Source organism: Misgurnus anguillicaudatus, chromosome 17 (assembly GCF_027580225.2).
Source record: "Misgurnus anguillicaudatus chromosome 17, ASM2758022v2, whole genome shotgun sequence".
NCBI lineage: Eukaryota > Metazoa > Chordata > Actinopteri > Cypriniformes > Cobitidae > Misgurnus > Misgurnus anguillicaudatus.
In genome coordinates, this window is record NC_073353.2 from 9,173,453 (window position 1) to 9,192,594 (window position 19,142).

The following is a 19,142-nucleotide window of genomic DNA, read 5'->3' on the forward strand; positions in this document are numbered from 1 at the left end:
TTCTTGGTTGATATAAGGGATGTGTGTTTGTCATATGGCATGCGTCTTGGTATCGGCCTTGTGACGTCATCCGTGGTTGCCGCAGGCTTGGACTGTAAGCTGGCTTCCTCGTCTGCTGTGTGTTGGCTGCCCACGCCACGGTATGAGTAGCCAGGGTTTTTTTTTATAGCAAGAAATTGACCGTGGCCAATTATTTACATTTTTGTTTTCGGTGGCATTGATAGCATGTCATTGACAGCATGGTGTTCTTTTCTGAGCTGTTGCACTGCAAGATGGTGCGCGACTGCAAAGCGGTTTGTGTGGCGGGATCATTCTGCGGTATGTACCTTTATAGATTCGTGTGTTACTAATTGTTTTTATTTTTAATATTATCTTTCTGCTCAGCAGGACTTCCCTGCGTAACACAGCCTTTTGGGCTATTCGCGAGAGCGTGTCCATGCTGAACTGTGACCGTGTATAATTGCGACTGCGTCGCTGTTTTGCCTCAACGTTCATCCCCATAGCAACCGTTGTGACTCGACTGTATGTTGCTATCGGGTATTGTGCCTGCTATTCCTCTGACTGTGCAAACTGGTTGGGTGTTTCATCTGGCCCCAGTCTATGTAATTCCATTGGTTTGAAGCCCTTCGTATGTATGTTTAATTGGTTTAATTTAATGTCAATTTCTTTTGTGGTATTGGGTCCTAATTATGTAAAGTGGTTAGACCCTTGAATTAGTTGATTTGTTTAATATTTCTGATTTTTTCATGTTTTGTGTGCTCAATTTTTGTCTTTTTTGCAGGAGCTAGGGGTTTCTGGAGGATGCAAGCAGTGCCGCCATTGGTGTGGTGTATTCACACTTAGTGCTGTGTGTCTTCTAGCATTTTAACCCTTCACGTGTGTGTGTGTGGGTATTTGTAGTGGATTATTTGGGCGAGTTTTCCCATTTTGGCGGCCGCCCTGGACCTCCAGATACCTCTGCTCTTGAGTTTCTTAAAATTGAGAATTGTTGTGTGTGTCTTGAGTAGCTTCTTGTTGATGGTGTTGATCATGTTATAATGCCAGTCTAAATTTTAAAAGGAAATTTCCAACTATTTATATAATATTGACAAATAAAACTTTCCTACTTTTGCTATATTTGACTCATGTCCTCTCACCCACCCACTCAGAACGGACCTGTGTGCCCTTAGGGCTATTTCCCTGGGTTTCCAGGGTGGCGTAGTCGATCGTATATTGTCATCTAGTAAAAGTGTGGTAATTTTTAATCAATTCTAGTACCCACTCGGTGCCGTACCGCTACAAACTGGCGTAGTCGGCAGGGTAGTTTCTTTTTTTGGGTGTGTTGGGTGAAGACGTGGGTATGTATATTTAGAGAAAGGAAAAGAGAATGTTTGCATAATTCTGTATGTGTTTGTTGGAATTGGGTTTTTTTATTGAGGCAAAGCAGCGGCGTAGTTGGTGTGAACCGGGTTTCCCCTGTCAGTTGGGCTCCCTCTATGAGTGGTGAGTTGAGTGTATTTATTATGGGGGGGGACACTGGAAGAAATTCAGTACTGTTTTATGGGTAAAAAAAGGGGTACCCGGATAATTATTTTTTTATCGTATAGCCGTCAAGGCAGAGAACCTTGTGTATCACTTGTTTCTCGCTGTGTAGTCATCATCGTTCGTTTCTCGTTGTATAGCCATCATTGAAGAGCACTTGTAACCAGTGTTTCTTTTTATTGTATAGCCGTCAAGGCAGAGAACCTTGTGCATAACTTGTTTCTCGCTGTGTAGCCGTCGTCGTTTCTCGTTGTACAGCCATCATGACAAGAGCACTTGTAACCAGTGTTTGTTTTTATTGTATAGCCGTCAAGGCAGAGAACCTTGTGTATCACTTGTTTCTCGCTGGGTGGCCTTTGTGGCAAGAAAGACCTGTAATAAGTGTCTTCCTCAGTGTTTGTTAGGTCCCACAGTAGAGGTGAGTCTCTTGGGGCTGGGAACTAATCGTCGGGTCGACGATTCATAATGTGGGGGTGGAATGTAGCAGGGTGACTGAATTCGTTAGTGAGGATTTCATTAACCTGTGCTTAATTTAAGCCCCGCCCCTTTCTTTGTTGATATAAGGTATGTGTGTTTGTCATATGGCATGCGTCTTGTTATCGGCCTTGTGACGTCATCCGTGGTTGCCGCAGGCTTGGACTGTAAGCTGGCTTCCTCGTCTGCTGTGTGTTGGCTGCCCACGCCACGGTATGAGTAGCCAGGGTTTTTTTTTATAGCAAGAAATTGACCGTGGCCAATTATTTACATTTTTGTTTTCGGTGGCATTGATAGCATGTCATTGACAGCATGGTGTTCTTTTCTGAGCTGTTGCACTGCAAGATGGTGCGCGACTGCAAAGCGGTTTGTGTGGCGGGATCATTCTGCGGTATGTACCTTTATAGATTCGTGTGTTACTAATTGTTTTTATTTTTAATATTATCTTTCTGCTCAGCAGGACTTCCCTGCGTAACACAGCCTTTTGGGCTATTCGCGAGAGCGTGTCCATGCTGAACTGTGACCGTGTATAATTGCGACTGCGTCGCTGTTTTGCCTCAACGTTCATCCCCATAGCAACCGTTGTGACTCGACTGTATGTTGCTATCGGGTATTGTGCCTGCTATTCCTCTGACTGTGCAAACTGGTTGGGTGTTTCATCTGGCCCCAGTCTATGTAATTCCATTGGTTTGAAGCCCTTCGTATGTATGTTTAATTGGTTTAATTTAATGTCAATTTCTTTTGTGGTATTGGGTCCTAATTATGTAAAGTGGTTAGACCCTTGAATTAGTTGATTTGTTTAATATTTTTGTTTCAATTTTTGTCTTTTTTGCAGGAGCTAGGGGTTTCTGGAGGATGCAAGCAGTGCCGCCATTGGTGTGGTGTATTCACACTTAGTGCTGTGTGTCTTCTAGCATTTTAACCCTTCACGTGTGTGTGTGTGGGTATTTGTAGTGGATTATTTGGGCGAGTTTTCCCATTTTGGCGGCCGCCCTGCACCTCCAGATACCTCTGCTCTTGAGTTTCTTAAAATTGAGAATTGTTGTGTGTGTCTTGAGTAGCTTCTTGTTGATGGTGTTGATCATGTTATAATGCCAGTCTAAATTTTAAAAGGAAATGTCCAACTATTTATATAATATTGACAAATAAAACTTTCCTACTTTTGCTATATTTGACTCATGTCCTCTCACCCACCCACTCAGAACGGACCTGTGTGCCCTTAGGGCTATTTCCCTGGGTTTCCAGGGTGGCGTAGTCGATCGTATATTGTCATCTAGTAAAAGTGTGGTAATTTTTAATCAATTCTAGTACCCACTCGGTGCCGTACCGCTACACCTAGATACCTTTAAGAGGAGAAATCCACCAGCGTCAGGAGCACAATTCAACTGGGACACATGAAAGACTCGTGCTGTTCCACACGCGATGACTGACTGGAGCGCTGGGCATTATGATGTCACAACATAAAAGCGTCATGCCATGGTGACCTGATCGACAGCAAAAATGCCTTCAGTGGTAAAGAGCGGTGAAGAGGTGACCAACATCAACTGTTACCTCATCAATTAAGAGGCAATACTTCCCCCCCAATAACGGAAAATTCCGCTAATCCTCATGTGCGCTATTATGCAGTTGGTGGCGCTGTTACCCACCTTAAAAACACCTATATAGCGTTAAATGTACTTGTCCATATGGGTGATTAAGAGAAAGACAAAGTACAAAGTTGTACAGCTGCAGCTCACGTGCATGTTGGGATTGAGGGAATGTGCCTGATGAAGTTAACTGACATTTTGAAAATACAAAAATATTTAAATGGATTTAAAATACATAAATACAAAATACAAACAAATGTTTCCAAAAGCATTTAAAATAGAAAATAGTATTGTGTGTTTCAAATACGTATTTTAAATCAATGTATCTGAAATACTGCCCATCACTGCCATATGATCCCTGCTCCCAAGTCCATCGATCAGTGACTCTGCGCTCAGTCGCTCGGTGTTTGATTATTTTCGCCTGCTCGTCTTGTTTTCATGAAATGACGGGACGCAAGAGCAGCTAGCTCTGCCCGCTTCACGGCTCTGTCACTACAAGGTGAGACTTCAGATCTTTTTATTTTAATGTCATTCGCCAGCAAACATCACATATCACAAATCAGTTAAAATCAATCGGATGTTCTCTGTCGATCACGTTTCATTTGATGTCCTCCACAGGCCTGATGCGAATGCACGAGCCAGCTGCGTCTGTAATGACATCATCAGGCTTTAGCATTAACTGCACGAAAATAAACACGTATTGCAAATGATCGTCTGTCGTTGTGTTTTGAAACGCGTTATTATTTGGTTTTCAGTCGTTTACCATGCAGCAGTGTGTGACGTTTTCTAAAAACGAAGATGAATGAATCACCCAAATAATGTGCATCAATTATAAAAACAAACATGACTGCAGATTAACTGTGAAGCAAATATTTAAGTTAATCAAATGGATTGTTGTTTAGCATGTAAACCGGAGACTGTCAGATCTCTAAAATATGTAAAAATTGAATTTTCATACATTTTAAGCAGTAAGGGAGGTCGTTCAAACGATGCGTATGAAAATCAGGGTGATAACAAAAATGACATTTTGCGTCTGTATTGCACAGTAAACAGTGACCATTGCCACTCCCCTTTCTTAGATGGGAATATGCAGTGATCCCATAAACATCTGTTTATTTCAGGAAATCATTTGACCCTCCGTCTCTCCCTGCTGATGGTTTCAACATATGGTGCTACTAAATCAGTTTCTCATTGTAATGGTAATTTCCTCGTATAATGGTAACTTTTCTGGTATAAAAGATGGGCGTGAACTTTTATGTGTACTGAATCTCTACATGTTTACCTTTGTAGTTTCCCACCCACATGCAGTTATGCTGAAATGCATCAAAGTATGACCTAGTTCAGCATGTGTTCAGATGTAAACACTTTAGACAGAATAGCAGTAGAAAAAAAATGATTAGTAGTGATCTGGGCAAGAAGAAATAAACCTAGTGTACTATGCTGCTTTGAACAGTTATCCTGATTTGACCCCCCCCCCAAAAAAAAAAAAAAAAATTGTATAACTGTCATTTTGCTAGTATAATTTACGAAATGTTAATTAAAAAGCCAACAGAGAAATTCCATACAAATGTCACCCTTACCAATGAAAATATACATTTTTACCAAAAGTTTATAACCAAACTGATATCTCAGATGTCAACATTAAGTGGCTCATACAATGCAAGGTCTCTGTTTAAGTGTTCAAACTTAAAAAAAAAAAGTATTTTACATAGTAGGTAAGTGCAGCTTTCATAACATTGTTTCTTCCTCATAAATATGCACATTAAAAATTATATTGTTCTTTGAAGAGCCATCCCGTTTAATTCACAAAAATTCTAGTAAAAAAAACTTGTCCTTTTCATCACATCCCATAACATGTGTATATTTCCTATCTAAAATTGAAAACAGGGCTGGGTATCAATTCAGATGTTCCAGATCGATTTGATTCCAATTCACAAGCTGTAAAATCGTTCCGATTCTTCTTTCGATTCCGATTCTCTGAATAGATGTTCGGTTTTTATGCTCAATTCTCTATTCGACTCAATGAATATAGATTTAATACAAATACTATATTTATAAAAAATAACAGTGAAGTTAAGTTTACAAGTGTGTAAATTAATAAAAAGAAATTAAGAGCCACAAACCTGTATATTCAACTCTTTTATTTTAGGTACACATTTTGTAATTTTCAAATGCATACAATTATGTTAAAGGTGCAATGTGTAAATTTTATAAGGATCTCTTGACAGAAATGCAAAATAATATAACTATATTAAAACTATATTATCAGGGGTATATAAAGACCTTTTAAAATCAACCATTATGTATTTATTACCTTAGAATGAGACATTTTTATCTACATACACCAAGGGTCTCCTTACATGGAAGTCGCCATTTTGTGCCGCCATGTTTTACAGAAGCTCTTAACGGACAAACTTTTTTACTAAGTTGTCTCTGGCGATTAAATGTTTGTCCGGTGGCAGCTACCGTAGCTTCTCTATGTGTTTTTAAAGCAAGAGGTGAGCAGTGGACTGAGCCGTTGGTTGCAATTCGCAACCTCCCCACTAGATGCCTCTAAAATGTACACACTGCACCTTTAAATACAATACAATTTTGATGCAAGATGAAAAATGTATGCTGAAAAAAGTCAAAACAATCACATTCCTTGATCAAACAGAATCAGGTTATTTCATTAAAAAAACAAATCGATTCGTGGCCTTTGAGAATCGATTTTGAATCGACCACATAAAAAAAAAATCGATTTTTTTTTGCCAGCCCTAATTGAAAACATGAGTATAGACTGATATTTTTCCGATGTCTTGGAAAATTAAAGAATATATAAAGATGTTTAATATATTGGCAGGGCTTAACGGAAGTAGTTTATTTATACTGGCCCGGTTGGGCTAGTGGTTCAGGTTTTCACTTGCCCTGCCAAAATTTTCACTGGCCCCAATAAAAAAATGTCAGTGTCACATTCAAAAATAAAAATTCAAAAGTCAAATTTTATTGTATACATATACAACAGACATGTTCCAACGAAAAAAGGCTCCCAACTTTTCAGCTTTACCTGTAAACTGACAGCAAATTGTTTCTTTTGTCGTGTTTTAACCAAGTAAATGTCTGCTTCCAAGATGTTAAATAATATACATTGATAAAAATATATTTTAGTGACTGAGGCTGAAGCACTGGCCCAATCGGGCTAGTGACAATACTTTATACTGGCCCGAACGTCTCTCACGCTTGCCCGGGCCACCGGGCAGTCCTTTATGTTGAGCCCTGATTGGTAATAAATTAGGGCTGTCAAAAGATTAATCGCATCCAAAATAAAAGTTTGTGTTTACATAACATGTGTGTGTAGTGTGTATAATTATTATTTATATATAAAAACACACACAGTCATGTATATATTTAAGAAAAATTGGTTATATTTATATATAAAATATTTATATTTCTATATAATATAAATGTATACAGTATATAAATGCAAATATTTCTTAAATATATCCATGAATGTGTGTGTATTTATATATATATATATATATATACATAATAATTACACATCACACACACTTATGTTATGTAAACACAAACTTTTATTTCGGATGCGATTAATCTTTTGACATCCCTTCTCTAAAAAAATTATATTTTAATTTTTGACTAATAAATGTCACATCCATCACACTAGAATTGCTTCACACTAATGTAACAAGACTTGTATGTTTAATGTGCTTGTCCTGAAATTGTCACATTGCAAATGCAAATGTTTATTTGCTCCTTTGATCACTAAAGCTTTTAAATAAAGATTGTTTATCATTTTGAAAGCCCACTTTGTCATTTAGCATTGGAAAAGTAACATTAATTCAGTGCCAGTCATGTAAAGTTAGCTTAACAGTCCTTCACCAAACTTGTTTTTCCAGCCATAAACAAATGACATATTAAAATCACTCTGCCCAGTCATACACAGAAGAGTTTACCTTTTAAGCTTTAAACTTCCATGTATTAATTATTAAACCACAATAACAGATGAACACATTGTACAACTTGTACTTCTAAGCAGATTTTCTCTGCATGTGACACTTGTTTCATATTCTGTGCTTCATCAGATAATGTTTCACAGAGCACAATTCATTTTCACATATGCATTTGCAATGCCTAGATAAGATCTTATGTCAGGTATTGCTGTAGCACAGTGTGTCGCTTCAGGCTACGTGAGAATATGATAACAGGCTCATATTGGGCAAACCTACAGTCCCAGGCCTACGTTTTCCATCATATACACCTACCTCACACGCATAGATGGCCCAAGATAACCTGACAACAATAGGCTGTTTGATGGAGTCAAAAATAAATGTTAACAGTGATGTATTTCACCTTATACAAAGTAAATTCCCTGTATGATTTACTGGAACAGATGTAACGCCTGTATTTTCCAATAAATCAAGAATCAAATCAAATGATCAAAATATACAGATTTACACAAAAAAGGCAAAGTTTTAAGAACAGCTCACAACTTTAGCTTTCTTGTTTATATTAGAGACGGGACCAATTTGTTTACAGTATATTTGTAATATATTTCAACAAATGTTTTTCACTTCCAAAGGAAAGGAGAGCCCCCCCATCAAGACATCATGGACGCATGTGCACGTATTAAAGGGGTCCCGCTAAAGAGCCGTGCCACTATTAGGAAAGAGGTATGATGTTGTCACTATGGTTTTCTCTGTACTAATATCTGTACTTTTTCTAAACAAACAGTTTTGTTACATTTGTGTTTCTCACAAACTTTGTTCATTTGATCAGATAATCCGTGAGGGCACGAACCCTTGCTCAAAGAGCCTGTTGAAGTACAAAAAGGAGCTGTGCAATGTATCAGTGGATCTACATACTAAGGAAACACAGTGTCTTTCAGAAGTAGGGACTTCATAATCTTTCCGAATTCCGTTATACGTGTATGGAAGTTTATGTGCAAAATCTAACAAGGGTTTCAACATCTAATGGAATAATTAAGTAGACAAATGTGTCAGTTTAAATCTATGACCTCTTTTTTAAGCTGAGTGATTTTGAAAGCCTTCATTACAGCAGAGACTGTACTGCTGATAAGATAGTGGTTAGACTCAACTAGGACATTTTAGCGGTGAGATTGTTTTATCTTACCTTTATACACACATAACTCTATGTTACAAGGCTTGGGCGAGTTTGAAAATGGCAGTCTGCAGATGCAACTGTGGCTTGTTGTTTTTGTTTTGAGGTTGCATTTTGTTTTATCAGTTAAATACAGAAGCACAGAACATTTGCATTACATTTATGGGTGATTATTATATAAGGTACATTTGGTGTTTATATACAGCCATTACTGTTTTCTGCGTTTTTTAAATGTTTATACAGTATTTTTTATTTTGATAATTCGGTACTCGTTGTTATGGATCACAAGATGTTACAGGTAATAACCGTATAATATTTTCTGTGAAATGTGTGTTATGTAGCTAAAAGTTATAATTTCATGTTGTTTAAATTAGTTTGTGTCAATTCTGTTACTGTTAACACTGTTGCTGTGCCAGAGTTACATAGTTTGACTGTAACAGAATTGACACTAGCTATGTTTCCATCTTATTTTAGGATATTGCATAAAAACGTTGTATGGAAGATGCGCGATGCACATAAACTACAATGGAAACACTTTAAGTACAGAAATCCCTAGATTCACATAAAAAGTTGTGACATCGCGAATACTAACCAGCAAACTGTTGGCAAATGCTGTTTTGGATGTTCTAAAATTAATAGACAAAGTTTGTTGTCGAAATGGTTTGGTAAAATTACTTTGCAGAACTGTCTTACTTGACTGCATTCTCAAACAGCATCTACCACCAAAAGCATGAAGCGCAAATAATTTATTATACACAAAAATTAGTAAATGACTTCACCTGCTTTTCTTATGCAGATTTAATGCCAGTTTTGAAGGAAGTTTGTTCTCTTCAGCTGGATGGAACGCTGCTTTATTCCCAAATGTTTTATGCGATATTCCAATTTTGGGTGCAAGTTTAATACGCAACTTTGGATAGAAACTTAGCTACTGACTAATTTAGCCAACAGAAAATTCAGCTAGAAATTGTTTATAGAAAATATTGAATTGTTGTGGTGTTGTGATCCTTTTTATTTTTTTTTTTAAATATAACCATTTGATATGTGACTTTGGTCACAAAATGTACCTGCAATTATATAGGGTGCCACACGGATGATGCATTTTTGTAGGCAAAACCTGGAAACTAGTTAGCATTTGTGACCCTGGACCACCAAACCAGTCGTAAAAGTTTTTTTTTTTTGATCAATGACTATATAAATAAGCTTTCCATTGATTTATGGTTTGTTAGGATAGGACCATATTTGGCCAAGATACAACGATTTGAAGATCTGGAACTTAAGAGTGCAAAAATGATCAAACATTGAGAAAACTCAATTTAAAGTCCAAATGAAGTCCAGCAACGCATATTACTAATGAAAAGATTTGTTTTAGTGCTCTGGCTTACCTCTGTAATGACGTTATTGACTGAATAGGGAAAATTGTAAGCTTTTACAAAAACTAACTTGAATGGGAAATCCGTTAGGAACGGGTAGAAACATAAATTTGTAGGTGAGTTTCTGGTCAATTTTGATCGTGATTTTGCTGCATCCACTGACATAAAAGTTTTCATTAGGGATGCACTGATGCACCAGTATAAGAATCGGTAAACTTATGATAATATTCTTTGAAATGAATGTATGTAAAAGAAAAACACGGATAAAATAAAAATACTTTAAAAAAATAAGTTTAAGTAGAAAGTAAAACCTCTGCTTGATAGTGACCCTAGCAACTTATCAACCCACCTGTGGTCTGTGGACGTTGGCATGAACGATCTTGTTACGGTGTTTTTTGGCAGCCTGTAAAACAATAGCTCCGAATTCTTGTTAAATCTGTTATTCCAGTCTATCGCACAACAGATTTTTCCCATTTAGATGCGTTTTCCCCGATTTCACACTGTACAGAAATGCTGACGCTCTGTCTTTTGCCACTCAGTGGGCATAACTGCAGTCACTTTCGCCGAAGGTGACGTCACGTGCATACCCTCTATTCTGATATTGTGCGTTACCCGTGGTTGTTACTGACAAGCAATTAAAAGGACAAAGTATTATAAAAGCATTATAAACGTTTTCATGCACTATATGCAAAGGCTTATTAATACACTCGATAGCTTCATGTGAAGGAACAAAGGCACATTTAAAGATATTTAAGATCACGGAAACACTGTACTCGCAACTGGGATAATGCACAGGTGAAGCGGACGGATGAAGCGCATCATTCAAACGCACACACACGATAACTGTAGGCTATTTTAAAGATCTGATTTTACAAAGTCTCAGTAAGCCATTGGATGGGTGCAATTCACTATTGATGTATCTATTCTCTTTGTGTTTTAACGGTTATGAACTTTACATTGTGGAGCGAGGATTCCCATAAGAGGATGCTTGAAGCTTGTATCCTAATGTTAGCTTTTAATTTATAGTATATGTATTTAGACTTCAAAATTAATAAAAGTTGTGTTCATCTCATCTGTGAATATTATCTTGTTGGGCAGAATGTGTAAGCATTTATTTTTAACTTTTGTTAAAAACGGAACATATTGTTTTGCAATAATCCAAAGATTTAAGGGAAAAATGATTGTGTGAACTAGTAACTAGGAACTAATAACTAGCGTTTCGCTAACTTCCGGGTTGGTCTACAAAAATATGTCATCCCTATGGCACTTTATATTCACCCTTATGAATTTGGCAGATGCTTTTATCCAAAGTGACATAAGGGCTGTTCACATAACTATAACGTTCCTTATAATGATAACTATATAGCGTTCACACCACTGGACGATAATGATAACTTTATGCTAATTCGCTTGCGAGGCGCAGTACTTGCGCATATCATGTACCTTCAATGGCATCACAATGACCTCAGCAATGAGCTTCTCCACAGTATCATCTGTCTTTTCAAATGCGTGTGCACTTGGAAGTTAAAACAGATTTGATAAAACAGCTAAAGAATTAGCTGCAAGCAAACTGTCATCTGCAATGTTGAAGGTCTCAGATTGGTTAAATGAGTCCTGTTTGTCTCTTAACGTAAGCAAAACAGTTTGGTTGTATTTTACGGCACGGAAACAGAACTCTGAATCCAGATATCATACTGAACGGTGAAGCAATCAAACCTGTGACACATGTTAAATATTTAGGAATAATAATAGATCAACACTTGTCTTTTAAAATGCAAGTAAGAAGGGTTATAAATAATGTTAAATTGAATTTGAATAATTTTAAAAACATTAGGCACCAACTTTCTCAATCAGCTGCATTACTTTTTGTACATTACTTTGATTCTCCCTCATTTGTCGTATTGTATAACAACTTGGTCACAGGCAGGTGCAACCACACTTGAAGGAATATTCCACTTTCCTAAAAGAAAAATCCAGACAATCCACTCACCACCATGTCATCCAAAATGTTGATGTCTTTCTTTGTTCAGTCGAGAAGAAATTATGTTTTTTGAGTTAAACATTGCAGGATTTTTCTCATTTTAATGGACTTTAATAGAACCCAACATTTAATACTTAACTCAACACTTAACAGTTTTTTTCAACGGAGTTTCAAATGACTATAAACAATCCCAAATGAGGCATAAGGGTCTTATCTAGCAAAACAATTGTCATTTTTGACAAGAAAAATAACAAATATGCTCTTTTAAACGACAACTTTTCGTCTAGATCCGGTCCAGCGCGACCTAACGTAAATGCGTAGTGACGTAGGGAGGTCACGTGTTACATATATAAAACGCACATTTGCGGACATTTGTAAACAATAAACTGACACAAAGACATTAATTAGTATCAGTTGGCATACAACAACGTAGGAACGGTCCTCGGGCGGAGTTTCGCGTTCGTCTTCTGTGACCTCTTGACGTCATGACGTATTGCGTGGGGTCAAGCTGGCGCATCACGACCAGATTTAGACGAGAAGTTGTGCTTTAAAAGTGTATATTTATAATTTTTCTTGTCAAAAATGACAATCGTTTTGCCAGATAAGACCCTTATGCCTCGTTTGGGATTGTTTATAGTCCTTTAAAACTCCGCCGAAAAAAACTGTTATGTGTTAAGTGTTAATTGTTAGTGTCTATTAAAGTCCATTAAAATGAGAAAAATCCTGCAATGTTTTCCTCAAAAAACATAATTTCTTCTCGACTGAACAAAGAAAGACATCAACATTTTGGATGGCGTGGTGGTGAGTGGATTGTCTGGATTTTTCTTTTGAGAAAATTGACTAATCCTTTAAGCCGGTGTACTCGCTCCATAAACAAATTCTGAAAGTATTAGACAAAAAACCAAGGGACTACCATCATTGTACTATTTTAAAAAGGCTTTTTTATGTGGTGTATATGTAATGTTGCATGTTATTTTATTTGTTTACCTGCCCAGGGACAGCAGATGTAAATTAGCTTTTAAGCTAACTCTGGTGCAATTACATTTAATTGTGCATTGTCCCTGTAAAAATAAACAATAAAATGAAATGAAATGATTGGCTGTCAATGGGTTATCGCTCAGAAGTGATCCCAATGATATTGTTCATTGTATCTTTATCATTATAGTTATTCTCTTTAATATAAAAACTATATTGTTATCGTTATAGTTATAATGTGAACGGCCCTTTAGAGGTACAATCAAGGCACTCTTTATTCAGGGTAAATTTTTTATCAGTGTGTGTTTCTTAGAAATCAAATCCATGACCTTTGCACTGAAAATGCAGAGCTAACTGAACACAAGTTATTAAAGAACTTGTACAGAAACGTAATAATAGGCATAACTGTGCCCTTTTTCCTTCATAGATACATTATGTGTGTTTACCTAGTGTTGCTGATGGGGAGAATTTAACTCTACAGGCAAGTACCTCTATCCATTTATTTATTCAGTTTAATTTTATATAAAGTTTATTTAACTAAGTTCGGGAGGACCATGGTCATGTGATCCAACCAATCAACGCGAAGAGGTGCCTTTAAATAGGCGTCCCTCACCTCTGTCCCGTGAGTTTTTTGCAGCATATCTCCTTCACTCCAGTTTCATCTATCCCAGTTAAAGAGGGCGGAGTACTCTGGGTTTGGGCTAAAATTCCGAGCTCGGAGTCCTCCCCTCTGACAGCACGCCAATTATGCTTTATCTCATTCCCTATCGATTACATGTTAATGCCAACTTGTGAAATATATCTTTATTGTAAAACATTCACAGTGAACACTGTAGTAAGTACATGATTGTTACTGGTCAGGTAGCCAGAATAACACAGAAGAAACAGATTTTACTCATCAATAACAAAAGTTACCGGAAACAGAGATTTTGTTCTAATGTCATTGTTTTTTAATGCCCACAGGCTCTGACGTCTCTTTCCACTGAGATGATGGAGTTACTTAGATCACTACATGTACATACCCTTAAAGATGAAGAGATTCTGCTCCTTAAAGACCCCAAAAGACCTTTTGAGAGAAAAGATAACATTTCTCAGGTATTTGGAGCGTTTCGAGTGTAACATGCGTGTTTGGGAGATGTTTTGTGAGTGTGTTTCATTGAAACTAGGTTTCTCTGTTTTAAAGTTTTTTTGTTGGAGTTGTGCAACTATGACACTCATATTGAACATTACCTCAAACCACAGAGGTTTTAGACATAACAAGAGGTGACATGTTTTCTTTCACACGTGGCTGGAGAAAGTGCTGTGCAAAGTCCAAAATCACTTCTAAAGGAATTAAATCAAATGAGGGCTTGGCAGATTGCGGACCTTTTGTGAATTATGTTTATTACCCAGAATAACATAACAATATGTTTATGACAGCCATGGCGTAAAGGTTGTGGATATGTTATCTAAACAGTTGATTTGATTACTGGATTATTGTTTGAATGTAATCTTACATTTTCTTTCAACTTCAGGCCAGCTTGTCAAGAGCCTTGTGTATATTGAGGCATAGCTCCACTTCTCAGATTAGTGTTTCCACCATGCTGGGGTTGTTGGCTCGATACACAGCTGGCATAAGGTATGCCATGGAGTTACAGGTTCTGCAGAGGGGCACATCGGAAGCATGTCAGGCTGAAGACGATGATACCAATCAGTCTGTTTCTTCTATTGAAGAGGACTTTGTTACTGCTTTTGAGCATCTTGAAGAGGAAGTTACAGGTAATTTATTAATGAAAATTGTTTGGGCAGATTTTATGTTTTAAATTTGGGTTTTTAATTATATATTTTTTTCACCTTTCAACTAGTTTTGCTTTTATTTTTCACAACAAGTTCTTATGAACTGTCCTCTGATTTTCCAGGTGCTCATAGTCAGCGGAACCTAAGAGATGTGGCTTCCCAAACACTCCCATCCCACTTAAAAGAAATGTCAGGATCTCACATCATAATAAGTTCAATACACAAAAAGTCATTGTGCAAGGAAAAAGACGCTGCAAATGTTTCAGAATCTGCAACAGCATGGCCTGAAGTTTCAGAGACTGTGTACACACCTAGTGGTCCACCAAAGGGACGTGCTACCTCCACATCCCTCACAGAATCAGATGAGTCAGACTGCTCAAGTCCCAGCCCTATTATATTTCTGGATGAAGTTGGATATCAGAAAAGTCTTAAAGCAAAACTTGACATTCCCAAGATCCCCATTTTTAAGGAGGGAGTGGAAGATTCTGACTCAGAAGTCAGTGAATTTTTCGACAGCTTTGATCAGTTTGATGAACTAGACCAGTCTTTTGATTCAAACATTAAGGTCTTGAAAGAACAGCTCCTCCCAGGGAAAGAGGAAAAGAAGCATAGTGATAACTCTGGATGTAAATTTGTGTCAAGGGGGTGTTCAACCAGAGCAATGAACCCTCACAAGTTTGATCACAGGACTCTCCCTGCCAATGTCAAGAAACCAACTCCACTTAAACCAGGATCACCATATAGTATTCACTCTGACACACCAGATTCCCCACGGCCAGCCAGGACTCCCTGTGATGAAAGCGGGCCACTCTTCAGTCCGGTTAGCTCATCCGCATTCAGCCCTCTTGGAGAAGGAGGGTCTTTGGAGTATTTTTGGAAAGCAGATGGTGATAGCTCAGAATTACGCAAACCACAAGACCTTTGCTCGCTGTACAAAACTTACTCCGACTTTGCCAACAACCTGTCAAAAGAAATCCTTGGATCTGTTTGTGGGTACTCCTCCCCTGTTGATTTTAACATCAATAAGAACTTGAGCTGTGTCTGTCATAAGGAGTTCGAAAACACTAGCGGACATCTAATGAAGCTGTCAGACATTCAGGAGACCGTCAGCATCACCAAATCGCAATCACAGTCTCTTAAAGATGGGATTCAGAAGTTTGCTACAGACTTGGTCGAAATGAGCATTGGAAGTGCCTTAAGGGACTTGCAAAAAGGAGTGTCCTCTTGTACCACTACACTTTGCCATTTGGCAGCAAGGCTAACTTCCTCAGTTTTTCAAATGGCGTTTCATGAGATAGGAATGCGTCATGCATATGTGTTAAAAGAGCGTGCCATAAATGGATTGGCCAGTTTTCTGGTAGGGGAAGCCGTTTCTGGAGCCCTCAAAGAGTTTCTGTTTGTGAAAAAGCAGATTTTCAACAACACCGTGGCACGATTTGCAGCAGATCTCGCAGAGGAGTTAGTGTTTGAAGGAATTATGGAGGTTTGCCAATTTTCACATCCCTCCACACCTCTTACACCAAGTGACTGGTCTTTTGAACAAGATGAGGAAGTGGTTTCTTCCTATGCCTCTGACCTGTCAGAATCAGTTCTTCAAGAGGCTTTTATAGAGCTGTCACAAGCTGATGTGACTTTTACCACGCAGGCAGCTATCAGTGTATCAGTGGATAACATATGCTATGTGAGTGCTGAGGATACTTCTCTAGTCACACAAACCTGCAGTGCCAAAACTGGCTATCTTGGATCACAGGCTTTAGCAGATGCTGGAAACCAAGAACATGATGGTTGCACAGTTAAGAAAGCCTTGTATTGTGTGTCAGGTATGGCCAGCTGTGTTCCAGTACCTGTAGCTGGCAAAGTCATATCCCATGTACAAAACTCAGAAGAGCTTACTCAGTGTAAATCCAGTATTGGCCACATATGTCAGACCAGCCCCAAAATAACAATATGTTGCCAAGCAGAAACCCCAACCTTTACCTTAGATGCCTCAGCAGCAATCCAGACCGAATCGTTGCCAAATCCTCCAAGCAATCAGGACACTAACAGTGATGAAATTACTGGAAATCCATCTATTGACAGCAATTCTGGTAAACCCTCCACTGGCAAAACTTTTCAAAACTTCTCTGGCAGTATGGTAGATGCTATTGTAGGTGAGGCATTTGATCTTATGCATTCTTCAACAAAAGTAAAGAAAAAAGTAGAGGATTGTGCAGACTTTTTAAGCAAAACTATAGCAGCCCACATATCCACTCCAAGCCATGGAATTGTTAAATTGCATGATGCTCCGTCTCAGAGCTCACAATCTCAGAGAGGTCCCTCTCAAATTCCCTTTCAATTGGGATCAAAGAGCTGTTGTGACACAACCTGTAGAAGCATACGTCCAGTCTCTAAACCAGCCTCAGAGGTTAGAAAGGACACATTAGAAGTGCCCAGTACCTCCTGTGGTAGTAGAAAAGTAATTGCAGAAGAGATTTTTAGCAGCAACTCTGGGACAAAATCAACTGAAACCCCAAGCACTCCACCCTCAAGTCCCCAGCAGCCGTTGGATGAGTACAACGAAAAACGGATCAAACAGTTCTCTAAGAAACTCAAAGGTAAACTTGCAAAAGAATTTTCTCCTGCCACTCCTCCACCCACTCCTTATTACCCTCCTGCCACAGACTCTAAAGAAACAGGCTCAGTTTCAGACAAGACAGATTTCATGCTAAAGCTCATTCGGTCTCTCTCAGAAGAAGCTGGCAGCAACGATGATGAGGAGGAACAGCTGGAGGATGTCCCTCACTCTAGAAACTGCCAAGCAGAATTGAGCCCTAACGTCAAAAAGAAAATGAGTGATCGGGGTGCACTTCATTATGCAGAGCGTTTAGCGTGCCACATTGTTTCCATGGCAACTGAGATGGACACGCTAAGCTTTGGAGATGTTTTGAAGCCTGTAGGTGATGAGAGCAAAGGCAGTGTTGCTTTGCACAGTGCACAGTTTTCAGAGCAGACTTTAAATTCACTGTGGACGTATGCTGGGGAAGTGGCTGGAGAAGTCATCAGTGACGTAAAGAGGATGATGACTTCAACCCATTGTCGTCACAAAACAATGAAAAGAGGATCTGTGAACTCTGCAGACAAGCATCAGAGTGGAGATTACGAGGACGGCCTGTTCGGAGGTTTGGCCTATCAGTGGTCTGGTGACGTCCAAGCATCTGTTCATAACTCTTCAAGTGGGATGTCTTCAGACTATCCAAGCTGTGAGAGTGTCACTGATGAATATGCAGGATACCTCATTAAGGTGCTCAAGAAAGAGGGAGGCACCAGGGAGCTCATACTGGATCAGTATGCCACTCGATTGGCCTATCGATCTATTAAATCAGGCCTGGCTCATGCCGCACAAAAACTAAAGCAGAGATCCCCTTTGAGGCTTCACTCCTCTAGGCGTTTACACAACGACCGCAGCCATGATACTTCTCAGTTCACCCTTTCCAAATCATCCCATTCTGTTCTTTCTCATGGAACAGATGGATCCTCTTGTGAATCCCTACCATGTGCTTATCAAGATGGCCAAGACGTGAGTAGTAGTGAATATGTAGAACTTGTAAGCTTTGCAGAGTCATTGGCGTACAACATCACATGTGATGTGACAAGAAAGCTACGAATGTCGTCCGTTAGACTTCCAAAATCTCTCACTGATTCTTGCCTCTACAGGAAATCAAATGTAGAGGACGTGCCAGAAAATCAAATCAAAAGTGCATTTTCCTGCTCGCTTTTACCTTTCGCAGAAACTAACAGACTCTATCATAGCACTGGCAGCTTGAATGAAGGCAAATGCAACAATGGCGTCATGCAAGTGATTGAACATTACGCCAGGAAGATTGTCGATGACACTTTGGAAATGACACTCGGGCCAGCATGTTTTCCGGCAGCAGGGAACAGAAGAGGTTTAGAACCCAATTCTTTCACAGAAAAGCTTGCCGAGGCATACGAAGCCTGCCGATATTGCCAGGGTCGAGATTGCCTGTTTTGCAGTAGAGATGGTCGTCGCAGTTTCCAGGGACTGAAAAGAAGACAGCAACAAGATTCGGATGCAGTCACCGGACGTGAAATTCCTAGAATTCACATCGATTTGGATAAGAGAGCTGCATTTGCTGAAGGAATGGTGTCTGGTGCAATCGAGAAAGCCAGAAAGGAACTCAGCTGTACTAGCTTGAATGCAGACAGTGGGATTGGTCATGATGGGGCAAGCTTTGCGGAAAGTCTCACCACAGAGATTATGACATCCGCCTTATCCAACGTCTGTCAAACCATTAATCTTGGGTAAGATTTCACATAAACAGAAATATTTGTACATTCTTA

The 19,142-nt window shown here is 38.8% G+C and overlaps 1 protein-coding gene across 3 annotated transcripts in view; it reads left to right on the top strand.

Moving 5' to 3' along the window:
• Window positions 1-3,926: 3,926 nt before the first annotated feature.
• The window catches only part of akap11 (A kinase (PRKA) anchor protein 11), a 29,891-nt gene continuing 14,675 nt past the window's right edge, over window positions 3,927-19,142 (top strand). For all 3 annotated transcript variants that reach the window (XM_055214819.2, XM_073854951.1, XM_073854952.1), the window contains exons 1-7: window positions 3,927-4,080; window positions 8,161-8,251; window positions 8,358-8,468; window positions 13,453-13,506; window positions 13,989-14,120; window positions 14,540-14,783; window positions 14,924-19,103. In XM_055214819.2, coding sequence (XP_055070794.2) covers window positions 8,189-8,251; window positions 8,358-8,468; window positions 13,453-13,506; window positions 13,989-14,120; window positions 14,540-14,783; window positions 14,924-19,103 — 4,784 coding nt within the window. In that variant the 5' untranslated portion in view covers window positions 3,927-4,080; window positions 8,161-8,188. The remainder of the gene's footprint in view (window positions 4,081-8,160; window positions 8,252-8,357; window positions 8,469-13,452; window positions 13,507-13,988; window positions 14,121-14,539; window positions 14,784-14,923; window positions 19,104-19,142) is intronic.